The sequence below is a fragment of the Garra rufa genome, chromosome 21, assembly GCF_049309525.1.
Source record: "Garra rufa chromosome 21, GarRuf1.0, whole genome shotgun sequence".
Taxonomy (NCBI): Eukaryota; Metazoa; Chordata; class Actinopteri; order Cypriniformes; family Cyprinidae; genus Garra; species Garra rufa.
This window is the reverse complement of record NC_133381.1, coordinates 33,356,565-33,371,594: the sequence shown is the minus strand read 5'-3', so window position 1 is coordinate 33,371,594 and position 15,030 is coordinate 33,356,565. Positions and strand designations below refer to the sequence as shown.

Genomic DNA, 15,030 nt, shown 5'->3' with positions numbered 1-15,030 from the left:
CGCTCAGTACCTGCACCCAGGAGTGGAGCCTCTGGGTCGTCTCCGCAGTTCCACGCACATCAGGTGTCTCTGTGTGTGTCCTCTTGAACCTTCAAGCACTTGTGAAACATTATCGTCTCTCATCTGAACTTGTTCATTTTTATTCCCTGCATGTTTGTCTTGTTCTGTCCTACAAAGAATGTCATATTTTGAGGTTGCGCTAATTGCGGAATGTGCTGTTTTGTAGGCTCCTTGCCTTCTCTGAATCTCAAATCACAGCTGTGCATGTGAGTGTGGACGGAGTTTCACTGGGAAAAGCGTTTAGCGCAGGGGGACCTTTATACGTGCTGCATTGGGATCCAACGCTATACACTACTGGACTGCACACTATCAGTGTTAAAGTAGAGGTAGGTAATGATTTGAACAAACCACTAGCCCTAGTGGTTCACTTGTCTATGAAATACAGTGCCTTGCAAAAGTATTCATACCCCTTCATTTTTTTCACGTTTTGTTGCAGCATGTTAATCTGCTTTAAATTAGTTTTTCCCTACATCAATTTACATCTCATACACCATAATGACAAAGCAAAAAGCAGATTTGCAAATTTTACAGATTTAGTAAAAATAAAACACTGAAATAAGTACATTGCATAAGTATTCATACCCTTAACTCAGTAGATAGTTGAAGCACCTTTACAGCCTCAAGTCTTTTTGGGTATGATGTGACAAGCTTTGCACATGTGCATTTGGCAATTATCTGCCATTCTTTGCCTCATCTTTTCACCTCTCAAGCTCTGTCAGCTTGGATGGGGGCTGGCAGACATTTTCTAGAGTCCTCGTTGTTCCAATCGTCTTCCATTATGGATAATGGAGGCTACATGCTTCTGTGAACCTTCAATGCAGCAGATTTTTTTTCTGAACTCCCTAGATCATGGCCTTAACGCAAGTCTGTCACTGAGCTCTACAGGCAGTGATCTTGACCTCAGGACTATGTTTTCGCTCTGATATGCATTTTCAGCTGTTAGACGTTTTCTGAGAGGTGTGTGCCTTTCTAAATCATACTCATTCAAATGAATTTGCCACATTTTATCTCCACTCGAAGTGTAGTAACATCTAGGAGCAATATGAATGCTCCTGAGCTAAATTTCAAGTGTCCCAGAAAAGGGTATGAATACTTATGCAACGGGATCTTTTCAGTTTTTTTATTTCTAATTTGCAAAGTTGTTACAAACCTTTTTTGTGCTTAGTCATTATGGTGTATGAGATGTAGATTGATGTGGAAAAAAAAAGTAATTTACTGCAGTTTAACATAATGCTGCAACAAAACAAAATGTGAAATGTGAACTCACCTCTTCTCTGTCTCCCTGTCCCAGGACTCGGCAGGTCGCGCAAAAGTGCGAGAACAGCAGTTCACACTGGAGGAAGACCTCACTCCCAGCTTCGGATTCATGCAGTCCTTCATCCTCCTGACAAACCACTACATACTGGTATGAAAATGAAACCAGGTCATGTGATGGTGAAAAACTGATCATCCAATAAATGTTGAAATGGCTATTTACTTCACTTTTTATTGACATTTTTACAGCTTTAAACAAAATTAAATAAATTTCCATACTTTAAAGGGATAGTTCACCCAAAAATGTCATCAATCACTCACCCTCATGTCGTTCCAAACTCGTAAGACCTTAGTTCATCTTCAGAACACAAATTAAGATATTTTTGATGAAATCCGAGAGCTTTCTGACCCTGTATAGACAGCAACCCAACTGACATGCAGTGGTGGACGAAGTACACAAATCAAGTACTTGAGTAAAAGTACAGATACGTATAATAGAATATTACTCCAGTAAAAGTAAAAGTACTCCTTTTTCCATTTTACTTGAGTGAAAGTACAAAAGTACTACATTTTTTGTGTACTTAAGTAAAAAAGTACTGACATATTTTGCAATTTTATAAAGGCTATAAATTTATATTAGCATATATATTTTTTATAATCCTACTATAAGCCTTGGTTTTTCCCAAAATAACCACTAGCCTATATGGAGTCAAGATAGATTTTTGTTGTTGATATGGTCTACGTTGACAATGTTCACTGTGAAGCTTACATTGCATTGTAACGTTACCTGAGAGAAAACTGATTTAACCATCTCATTTTCACCAGTAAGTAAAGTGTTTTAAAGCTTGTTATTTTGCGGAACGGCACAGTTATAAATGATATGAGAATAAGGCCTGAAGTTAGGAAGAAAATTTTAATTATATTTTCATAATATTTTTATTTTTTCTCAAACATTGTCTGTGGTGTAAAAACACCCCTGGCCAAATGTCCCCAGAGGGCATCACTTCACACTTTGATAATTTCTGTAGTTACCATCTGAACATCACACATTTTCTTCTCCCTCAGATGTAATCTGTCTAGACTCTAGATGGTTGATTATAAATATTTGGACTTCATATCTGAAAATTACCTCAACTTAGCACCAGCAAGCTTGTTAGCTAGACAGTTAGCATCAGCTAACAATATTTACTTATTTTCAGTATGGTTATGAATAAACATTTATTTCTGTATATTAGGCTAGTTGATTCAAACAATATAAAAAGTATACCGTTAATAAACAATATAAAAACAGACGTCACATAGGGCTAAATGCGTAGCATTTTAATAAAACTGTTGAGGTTACAGCAGCGAGGAATATGAACGTGTAACGTTATGAGTTATTTGATTTAATCTGTGTTATTTTAATGTTTCGTTTTTTTACCTAAAAAGAGACGATGTTGATGATGTGTCTGCATTTAATCATTTCAGCGGGCTTAAATACATCACCCTTTACAGCAGATTTAGTTCGCAAACAACTGACAGTTGCAATAATTAATCCTAAAACTCGACATTATATCTTACTTTTCGCAGCATCAGTCGCGCGCGCTCACAATCTCCCGGTTCTTATTTGTGAAATTCAGATGACTGGAGACTCGCTCTAAACGGCTCATTTGAATCAGTGAGTTTGAACAGCTGCAATTGGATCAGTCCAATTCGTGAATGAATCGCTTGTGGCGATTTGCGAACCGATTGAAAAGAATCAGTTTGTTCATTAATCAGACACTGCTTCTGCGTCTCGGAGCACGTAATATATTATAAGGAGTAACGACATGTTTTATTAAATGTAGTGGAGTAAAAAGTACGATATTATGCTTTGGAATGTAGTGAAGTAAAAGTAAAAGTTACTCAAAATAAAACTACTCCAGTAAAGTACAGATACTTGAAAAATGTACTTAAGTACAGTAACGAATTACAACTACTTCGTTACTGTCCACCACTGCTGACATGTTCAAGGCCCAGAAAGATAGTAAGGACATTAGCCCCTTTTATGGCGTAAAATTACCAGTATGACTTTATCGGTAAATACAGAAATATGCTGTTCACACAGGCAATGGCGTTCTGGCTTTTTAACGGTAAGAGGCCATTCACACAACAGCACCAAAATGCTGGTAAATTCCGTGATATCAGCAGAAACGCTTTAGTTTCACTATCTGTCTAATTTGACAGCAAAGTATGAATGACCGGCCTAAGGGGGTGATCAAACAGAAAGCTTTTTTTAAACCTGAGAAGCCAAAATAGTATCCAACTGCAAAGCTGCAGCGCTGATGAATAAGAAAGAAGACTGGGTCTTGAGCGCAACATTTGAAACAGCTGTGAGACAAAAAGTTACCGTCTTTATTCCGACAGAGGGTGAAATGTATAAAGGTGTTTCACTTTAAGCAGCAGACGATCAGCGTATGACATCAAAGTACTGCGAGAGCGATTTGAAAGCATGCGGAGCCATCTGCTCTCTCTGGGCTCCAGACGTTTTGCCAACTAAATGTACTGTAGATTTAGTCGACCATAACTAAATGGCATTTTAGTAAAAATACTATAACTAAGACTAAATCAAAATTTTCTGTCAAAATTAACATTGGCAACATGAATAATTTTAGTCACATGGACTATTTTAACAATGTCCTAACTGCCTTTCTGGGCCTTGAACATGGTAGTTGCGTTGCTGTCTATCCAGGGTCAGAGAGCTCTTGGATTTCATCAAAAATGAATTTGTGTTCAGAGGATTAACAAAGGTCTTATGAGTTTGGAATGACATGAGGGTGAGCAATTAATGACAGAATTTTCATTTTTGGGTGAACTATCACTTTAAGATTGAAAGTCTGGGTCTGGAATAAGAATACTACAATAAAATCTTTACTTAAATCACATTTAATACAACAAGTAAATGATACAAATTTTATTGTCAATGGTTTACTGTTAATAAATATTGTATCAGGGTTTCTGCGGGGTCTTAAAAAGTCTTAAAAAGTCTAAAATTTAAAAATCAAAATTTTAGGCCTTAAAAAGTCTTAAATTCGCTGTTCTAGGTCTTAAATAATGTTACACAGGTCTTATTTTTTCCGATGTCCATGTAACGCTTCCTCTAATGCGCATTTAAATTCTCTTTTTGTTGTTTCCGTGGTGTTGTAGTTCTTTATTTCACAATTCCAAATATAATTTGCTGTATTTAAACTACAAATGAGACCAGCATGCAATAGCCAATCAGCTTTCTGTTATTGGCGCGAGTCTCTCTCGGATTGTACCGCAGAAGTAAAATGGATTTAACTTTTTAGCTATGGGGAAGTGCAAGTTTAGCGACACTTAGCTTGAAAAAATATAGGGCTTGGCTAAGGCCAGTTGCTAACAACTAGATTTTTTTCTCCCTCTGTGGAAGTTACTGTGTCTTCAGAATCGCAGTAGCAGAATACAGGTCAAACGACCTTTTTCTGTATATAATGTTATCAATAATAATAATAAATATAGGTCGAGCTAGCTGACCGCCAGCCTTCGAAATAACGTTACTTTTAAAATGTTTTTTTTTTTTACTTGCCCGACCGAACAAACCGCCTGATTAAAACTGAAGTGACAAAAACAACTAGCGAAGCATCGAAAGGCAAGAAAGATTCATATTTTAATACATTCAACGTAAACAGAAATTGATAATGGATAGTGTATTTCTGGTCTATTTGTGACATACTTTAAAACAAATGAATGTAACAGCACTCTAAAGAAACACACTGAGGTAAAAATTTCAAATGTATAGTTTATTTATAACATGATATAGTTCAGTAATATACCAAATGAGCTTTTTGCTGAAAATTCTCACAATTACAAATGTTACATTAATTTTAGCTCAATAAAAAAGTAGTTAGTCAAGTAGTTACTTACATATTAGACAATATGCAACATTAGCAGAAGCATTCTCCTAGCAACGTTTTGCTATAATTCAGCGTTTTGATCAAATCAGTTGAAATAACTCGCTCATGAAGTGACTTACCGCCACCTGCTGGTAGTTTAGTGTGTTTAAAAGTATGCCTCCACACCCAACATTTATAATGTATATATTTATAAATCAATAAATGTATTTAAAACATTAATCTCACTTTTAATTTTGCAGTGTAAATTATGTAATCTCACTGCTAACAGCCATTTAGAATTTATTGATAAATTCATAAAATACATTTCAAAGGTAATGCATACATTTCAAAAGTAAAAAAAAAGGCCTTTATAAAGGTAAATCAAATATGCAGATTTAAGATGTAAAAGCTAATAGAGCACTGATGAAAATATTGCTTCAGAATTTTTTTTTTTACATCAGATATTTCTAGTGGTACTTTTATGGGGATATGTTGTGTGGAATAGTATCTGCTGATATGAAAAGTTCACTGTATATCGTAGTAATAAACTTAATTTATGACAGCCATGAAATTGTGTTTTCCTATTACATTAAACACATTAAATATTACATGTATGCATGTAATATAATATCTATTTCCATTACAGGTTCGGTCTTAAATTTCATATAAGGTGGTATTAAAAAGGTCTTAAAAAGTCTTAAATTTCACTTGTTCATATCTGCAGAAACCCTGTATATGCATCTCACCTCTGCATGTGTGTGTTCCCACAGGGACGGATTGCCTTTGCGGGGATAGTATTACTAAACCTTGCTGGACTTTTGCTCTTCAGATTTATGCCTGTATCTTCTACAAGAGGTATTTCTGTTGTATTAACATATAAGAACTATTGTCCTGCCATTATTACTGAATGTAAATGGTCTTAGTTCCAAAGCATAACTGACTCTTGACACTATATATTTTTTATAATCCATCAGGACTGTCTTCTCAAGCGTGGATGTCACTGCATCTTGTCAGTAAAAGCAGCACGTACTTCTACTCTCTGCTGCTGTTCAACCTGTGCACAGCATTAGGTAAGTCACCGCCTGACACCACTTGAACACTTGTGCAAATTGACGGAACATAATGATTAAAGTACCACTCTAGAAGGCCTGTAATCATTTTTTTTTTGCAGAAAGAGAGTATTTTTTCCATCAGACCATTCAGACGAAAGAATGAATGATAATGACATAATTGTTATATTATAGATAATTGCCCAATAGGTTTTATAACTGCCCATAACCAACCCTTGACCCTAAGGCTGCATTAGTAATCGAATAAAATGCTAAGCTAAAATTTTTTTAGTTTTAAAAGGAAAAGTTGACCCAACGATGAACATTCTGTCATTAATTGCTCACCCTCATGTCGTTCCAAACCGAAAGACTTTTGTTTATCTTCAGAACACAAATTAAGATATTTTGATAAAATCCGAGAGCTTTCTGACCCTTCACAGACAGTAACGCAACTACCACGAGACATAGTAGAGACAATGAGTACGTTTACATGGACAACAATATTCCGATTTTAACGCGATTAAGACAATACTCTGATTAAGAAGCAACCATGTAAACTGATATTTTTGATTAATTTAATCCGACTAAAGTCATAATCGGAGTAAACACAAATCGAATTGAGACAGGTGGAGTATTCCTATTTTAGTCACATTATGGAAGACATGTACCTTAATCACACTATTCCCCTTGTGTGGGACTTTTCGCCACATTTTGCGACAGAATACACACTAATGCTGCGTTCCAAGCAGGTTTTTGAGCTCGTAAATCAGGTCTTCAAACCACGACTCAGGACTTTGTAGCGTGACATGCAAGTCACGCCAAGCATTTATTATTTTTATATTATTAATAATTTGATTGCAACGTTATATTGTCCTAAACTATTTTTCCACCGTGTGCCACTTGCATAAACACCGCACCCCTAGAGGCTTTATTGTTTCGCGGGATAAAAAAAAGAAAAACAGTATAGCCTAATTTAATAAAACAAATGTCTTACTGTAATCAAATGACTGATTCACATGCCGCTAAACTGAGGCCAATACAGTGATCTGTTATGCCATATTAAAGAGCGTGAAAAACACATTATTGTAATATCGTTTGTATTTCGGTATAAAACTGACAGATTTTAAAAGCAGAGTCTTTGGAATATCTCCCGGTGCTTCCAATCAGGGCTATTTGCATTCACAAAAAGCTAGAATATAGTCTTAAAATATTATAACTTTAATCTCGTATTTGCTACAAATTAATTATTGTAATTTTGACTTCATTCTCAAAATATTTTGACTTTATTCTCAAAACATTTCGACTTTATTCTTGAAACACTTCAATTTTATTTTCGTAATTGTGACTTTATTCTCGAAAAACTTTGAATTTATTCTCGTAATTGTGACTTTATTCTCGAAACATTTAGACTTTATTCTTGTAATTGTGACTATTCTCAAAATATTTTGACTTTATTCTCGAAACATTTTGACTTTATTCTCAAAATATGTTGACTTTATTTTTTAAAATACTTTGACTTTTTTCTTGGAATTTTGACTTTATTCTTGAAAAATGTTACTTTATTCTCATAATTTTCGACTTTAATCTCGTAGGCTTAGATTTAAAAAAAAATATATATGGCACTAAAATGCCATTGTACAACCGTAATTGTATGAAGCAATAAGAATATATATTTTTTAATATGCATAGAAAACAAAAATAACGACTACGAATAACAATTTCTGCTCTTTCGTGTCAGTCTTCGACGCATGCTCAGACTATTTTAACAATATCTTTACTACCTTACTGGGCCTTGAACGTGTCAGTTGCATTGCTGTCTACGCAGGGTCAAAAAGCTCGGATTTCATCAAAAAAATCTTTATTTGTGTTCTGAAGATGAACAAAGGTCTTACAGGTTTGGAACGACACAAGGGTGAGTAAATAATAACAGAATTTTCATTTTTAGGTGAATTGTCCCTTTGTTTTCTTACATGGTCATTAGAATAATGTAAGTCATACAGGTTTGGAATGACTTTAGGATGAGTAAATAATGACAGATTTTTTTTTCTGGGCTGAATTATTCCTTAAGTAGTCAGATGTGTTTTATGTCACTTTAGTTGTGACACTTCAGAAGAAGCAACCCAAAATGAATAATCATGATTATAGTATCTAGGAAAATGATGAGCATAATTGTGTAGCCCTACTTGGTTTGCTCAATAGCGGAATGAAGATGTGTCAAGATGAACTCGGTCACAGCATGTCCTTGCAATTACTCTGAAAAAGGAGCAGTGCTTTTAGTCTACTGGTTTTTCAGGTCCATGGTTCATTGGGGAAGTCATTGATGGACACAATGGAGTCTGCTTTGCTTTTGGCGTGTTTGTGGACGGCCATTTCCTCGAAGGCGGTCTGACCTATGCCGTGGGCGTCATACAGGTAATTCAAGATCTAGATGCAGATCATACCGATCGTAACGGATGATTCATAACATGACGTCTGTCATCCACAGGTGCTCTTCTTCAATATGCCTCTGACTTATTACCTCTGCTGGAGTCTTCACCACAGGTGTCGCGGTACCAGCTTTCGCTCACATTTCTGCCGGCCGGGCAGCCGCTGGAGGACTCTGCCGATGCATCTAGGCATGCTGGTCCTCATGATCTGGCAGGCCTATTCTTGCTACTTCCTGCTGGAGACCTACGGGCCGCTGGCCTTCTTCCTATCTCCCGTACGTACCTGGGGCCTACTCATGGGCCTGCTGTTGGTGTACAGGGCATGGTGGGGAACAGCTCCTAGTTTCTCCGGTGGCAGCAAGACCAACCGGCCGTTGGGACAGTGACAACTGAAGAGAGGCCTTCACCTGGATCGTTGTTTTGTGCCAAGCTCTTCCCTCCTTTCACCACTCTCTTCACAGTCACCGGATTGCCAGTCATTCCCATTTCACGTTAGGATAGAAAAAATAGTCTTTAGTTAATGTGGAGCCGTTGCAAACCAGAGGGGTGTTCCATAAAACAAATTTACCAAATAAGCCAGGCTTATTTTAGTTAGTCTGATTATTGTCACTTGATTTGGCTCAAAATAATCAGCCTAACTGAAATAAGCCTGACTTATTTGGTAAACTTGTTTTATGGAACACCTCTGATCCTCCTTTGACAATAAGACACGTTGGTAGTTTTTATAGCCAGTGTGAACCCACCCATGTGAACCCAAGCAGTGTTGACGTCCAGATGTGAGTGGTTAAACATTACTTTGATAAACTGTGAATTATGTACAGTACACGTCAAATTATGTTTGTTTTTATTTGTGAGAGCAATCGAGAACGGAATTAGACTGCCTGACATTCTTAATGATTCTGCATGAAACTGCCACTAATCAGTCAATATGAATACTCATATTGTTTTTAATGCAAATTATCTACACAGCAAGGAGGGGATGATATTTTTAGTTACACCTGTAGACAAGGTATAATATGTAAAGGATAATTTAAGGGATGAACCTGGTCATTATCGTCAAGAACCAGACACAAACTTAAGTAAGCCTATGGGTGAGACTTACTGTTTATTAGCCACTATAGGCAAATGACAAGACGAATAACAACGTGCAGTAAATGGTAAAACTATTTGCACCACAAACACGTGTGTTAATAATTAAGATAATAGATTAAAATAATATGGTAAGACACACCAATTTGCAATATCATACAGCAAAACAAGTTGTTTTGTACAGCTAAAAATAGCTGGACACGGATTAGACCAAAAGCCTGACCCATAAAATTTACAGTAAAGCCAAAAGTTTTCGATCGCCCCCCGGTGGCCGGCTGCAGTATAGGTCATAAACCCCGCCCTCTCCATGTAATCTAATGGGATGTGAGCCAAACTAAATAATCGAATTACACTTCACTTCAAATAATTTTTTTCCAAAGATGGTTTTCATCATGTGAGGTAGTTCTTATAATGCTGATTCATGTTCAAGTGTTCGTTTTTCTAATAAGTTCGCTTTTAGGTAGTTATTTAATGCTATAAAAACGGGGTGTGGTGTCATGATTGTGATCTGGCGATTGGGTCTGCGGGAGTTTGGGCGGGACTTTGATACTACGGCTCCGCCTCATGACACTACTGCGCAGAATCTGGCTCCAAATGAATCTCTACTGTGCAGACTCTGGCTCCAAACGAATCTCTACTGCGCAGACTCTGGCTCCAAACGAATCTCTACTGCGCAGAATCTGGCTCTAAATGAATCTCTACTGCGCAGGCTCTGGCTCCAAACGAATCTCTACTGCGCAGAATCTGGCTCCAAACGAATCTCTACTGCGCAGAATCTGGCTCTAAATGAATCTCTACTGTGCAGACTCTGGCTCCAAACGAATCTCTACTGCGCAGACTCTGGCTCCAAACGAATCTCTACTGCGCAGAATCTGGCTCTAAATGAATCTCTACTGCGCAGGCTCTGGCTCCAAACGAATCTCTACTGCGCAGAATCTGGCTCCAAATGAATCTCTACTGCGCAGAATCTGGCTCTAAATGAATCTCTACTGCGCAGGCTCTGGCTCCAAACGAATCTCTACTGCGCAGACTCTGGCTCCAAACGAATCTCTACTGCGCAGACTCTGGCTCCAAACGAATCTCTACTGCGCAGACTCTGGCTCCAAACGAATCTCTACTGCGCAGACTCTGGCTCCAAACGAATCTCTACTGCGCAGACTCTGGCTCCAAACGAATCTCTACTGCGCAGACCAAACGAATCTCTACTGCGCAGACTCTGGCTCCAAACGAATCTCTACTGCGCAGACTCTGGCTCCAAACTAATCTCTACTGCGCAGAATCTGGCTCCAAACAAATCTCTACTGCGCAGACTCTGGCTCCAAATGAATCTCTACTGCGCAGACTCTGGCTCCAAATGACGTCTTTTCCCCCAAGATGGCAGCGGCCATATTGAGACACTTTGGCTTCACTTTTCTATATGGAATGAAGTGGAGATGCGATGTCCATCTTTTTTTAAAGTCTATGGTATACATAAAGAGTCCCGGCTAGTAGGCTATATCACTTGTGTGGATGCTGTAGGTTGAGAATCATTTGTAGCCTCTTCTTACAGCAGCTGGAATATTTAAACTTGTTATAAATGAGTTTTAGGCTGAGTTTACAGTCGTGCGTTTTCGTTTTAAAACGCATTACGTTTGCTACAGTTACGCCTATCGTTTACACTACTCCGACATTTGCGACCATCGAAAACTGAGGCTACGTTTACACAACAACAATGTTTTCAAACACTTTTACACTAGTGCGTTTACATTTAAAATCACAAAACTAAGGTTTTGCTATGGTTACGCCTATCATTTACACTACTCAGATGTTTTTGACCCTTGAAAAATAAGACTACGTTTACATGACAACAATGTAGTCAAAAACTAAAAAAAGTTTTTCCCTTGCGTTTTTTTAAAAAGTTCCAAAATGCAGTTGTCGTGTAAACGAACAGGCAAAACGCATTAATGTGTAAACGGCTGCAGATCCTGTTTTAGTTTGTAAACTCTGTGGTTGCATTTCAGTGTAAAGGTGCATTTACACTAGTGCGTTTTCGTTTTAAAACGCATAACTTTTGCTATGGTTACGCCTATCGTTTACACTACACACATTTTGCCTTTTCGACCCTCAAAAACGAATACTTTTGAAACCGCTGCTTTTAATTTGAAAACTCTGGGGTTGCGTTTTAGTGTAAACAGACCAAAATGGAGACTTTTGAAAGTGATGGCGTAGTTGCCCACATTCTCTTTACGTATCTTTGACGACTGTGTAAACGGTAGCATCATGCTCATTGTTGTACCCATAGATATGTATAGGTAGATGCATTATTTGACCACTCCAAGCACGTAGACGTGTCCTCCATCTACATAATAGGGCATCTACCTATACATATCTATGGTTGTACCTGCATGAATAGTCAGTTGTGTAGTGAAGGTGGAGATAGTTTCTGAAACGCAGTGAAAACGCCAGTGTAGACGAGGATCGTTTCTATTTTAAAACACGTTTCTATTTTTGGCCACTTCGACACATATTTTGAAAACGATGGCTTGGCTGCCCACATTTGTGTTAAAAAATAACATCATGCTCATTTGTTGCATTCGGAGGCTCGTTTTAAAAAAAGTAACCTTTAAATTGCAAAGTAAAAAAAAAAAGAAATTACAGTATTTATACCCCAAGGAATAACTGTCAATATTATTACGATTACTTTTCTTAAATTAAAACATCCTTGATGACATTATACTTTTAGAACAAAGTATAACAATAATAATAATTTGCACAGTTTGATGTGATCTGAGCTAACTTTGCCATCTTTAAATTTATTATTTTTAGTTGGTCAGAACAAAACTTGCAGACATGTTACTTGTTCAGATGACATTTTTCGGGTGAAACATCTTATTTTGGACATACTTCTAAGAAGTAGTTCTTAGCAATTCCAAAGTACAGTGAATATCCACACTGGTGCGTTGACTGACAGGCCACTCAAACACCTCAACACATTAGATTCATTCGTACATATAGCAAATAATTCCACAAATAACTGAGTAACAGATGACAGAATTTAAATGAGTAAACTAACACTTTAAACATTTAAATAGAACTGTGTAATACGTTTTGGCATGAAACACAAAGTTGACATCTTTGTGCCCTACTGTAAGTTTTATCCAATGTCTTATGGTGTGTGCATGCTAAAAGTGAATTCATTATTTGCGCGAGTAGATTACATACAAAGTCAATGCAAAGATGCAAATAGACGCAAATTTGTGCCGGATGACGCAAATGTGCAATATTCGCCTCAATCACATCTCCTGTATGGAAATATTTATATAATATTTTCTTATAGACATTTTTCCTGAACGCAGAAATCACGTCTGATTCTTAACCTCTCCAGAGTTTCTAGTCAAATTAGCGTATATTCCGAGGTGATAATCGAATGTTGAACCTATTCAAAGTGCAATATTCGCCTCAATCACATCTCCTGTATGGAAGGCCGTTAGGGCCAAAAAGGGTGGTACTAATACGTTTTGGCCCTAACGACCTTCCATACTCCTGCACAAGTTGAAAATATAATATTTTCTTAGATTTTAGACGTTTTGTCCTAAACACAGAAATCACGTCTGACTCTTCTCCTGAAGGATACTTTGCATTTTTCTGGTCAAATTAGCGTATATTCCGAGCTGATAAACGAATGTTGAACCTATTCAAAGCGCAATATAAGCCTCAATCACATCTCCCATATGGAAGGCCGGTAGGGCCAAAACGTGTTAGTACCACACATTTTGGCCCTAACGGTCTTCCATACTCATGCACAGGTTGAAAATATGATCTTTTCATAGATTATAGACGTTTTTTTCCCTAAACGCAGAAATAACGTCTGACTCTCTAACCTGAAGGATGCTTTGCATTTGCGGTCTCCAGTGTTTCTAGTCAAATTAGTGTATATTCCGAGCTCATAATCGAATGTTAAACCTATTAAAAGCGCAATATTCGCCTCAATCACATCTTCCGTATGGAAGGCTGTTAGGGCCAAAACGTGTGGTACTAATGCGTTTTGGCGCAAACGACCTTCCATACTCCTGCACAAATTGAAAATTTTCAACTGGAGCTGGAAATTCGCATGTCACATTGTCACACCAGCCAATCAGCCAAGAGCTTTATCGACATGTCCAATTTGACAAGTCCAGATGCATCAGAAAAAAAAACGATACAAAAAAAATCCAGCGAGTATTCGCTTTTGGTGCACACACCATTACAGTTTAAGAACTTGATTTTGAACAATAATTATTTCTGTAAACCTTATACATAGTCAAATACATATTCCAAAGGACTAAACCACTATATTTGTAAATAAGAGCATGAATGTAGAACACTTTTGTTGCACTATGGTTAATAAGTCAGTTAATACACTTAATAATGGCCACTTCAACACATGCTGAAGATTAAAACCAGACATTCTGGACTGCTGAAGGGAACATCCCAATGTAGCATATAGAATAAAACACTGAACACATGGAAATAATCAAATGTGCACAATTCTGCTACACGTTTATTAGAGAAACGTTGTCAAGCAGCTCTTTTATAGTTGGTTTCGCACACAAACAGCCTAAGGACAATGGCCATTTAGGGGAAAAAACAGCTAGTTTGAAAAAAAAAAAAAACTAAAAACTGTGTTGTCATTGAGGTCTGTCTTTTTTGCCCTCATAATCCACTTGACAGGTGACAGAAAGAGCTGTGACAAGAGTTTCTGATGGATTCACTGACATTCCTGTTGTGTCAGGTCACTCAAGGTCTCTGTTGTCTCTCAGGAAAGTAAAGACTTGAACAATAGCCTGCTCTAGTTTGACTTTCAATGACCTGAATGTTATTTTGAAGAGTTTTGTTGCAGTTTCAAGGCACATGATGGTTGAGAACAAATTTTTTAGAAGATTCCACATAGGGCTGGGCAATTTGGCTTAGAATCAAAATCTCGATTAATTGAACATTTTAACCCAATTACGATTAATGAACGATTATTTTATTTATTAATAAAATTATATTTAATTATATTTATATAACATTTATTTTTTTGCCCTCATAGTTCACTGACAAGTTTTGTACAGTAAATATGTTCACATATTACAAGCGAGAGATTTTTGGATGAAGGGTGCATTACTTGATTTTAAAATAATTGAAGGAAACACACTATCTACGATCTATGATTATTAATTGAACATCAGTGTTGAACAACTGAAATTAAAGCAAGCATTGCTTAAAACGAAAAGTCACATTTTTCTTAAATTAGTGAAAATAAATAACTTGCACTATTGG

General features: G+C 37.0%; 1 protein-coding gene across 1 annotated transcript in view; it reads left to right on the top strand.

The window, feature by feature from the left end:
* tmem62 (transmembrane protein 62) overlaps nt 1–9,594 on the top strand; it is a 19,163-nt gene extending 9,569 nt beyond the window's left edge. Inside the window, exons 5-11 of the mRNA XM_073826602.1 lie at nt 8–63; nt 227–386; nt 1,352–1,465; nt 5,957–6,041; nt 6,161–6,256; nt 8,529–8,647; nt 8,721–9,594. Coding sequence (XP_073682703.1) covers nt 8–63; nt 227–386; nt 1,352–1,465; nt 5,957–6,041; nt 6,161–6,256; nt 8,529–8,647; nt 8,721–9,047 — 957 coding nt within the window. The 3' untranslated portion in view covers nt 9,048–9,594. The remainder of the gene's footprint in view (nt 1–7; nt 64–226; nt 387–1,351; nt 1,466–5,956; nt 6,042–6,160; nt 6,257–8,528; nt 8,648–8,720) is intronic.
* Nucleotides 9,595–15,030: the final 5,436 nt, after the last annotated feature.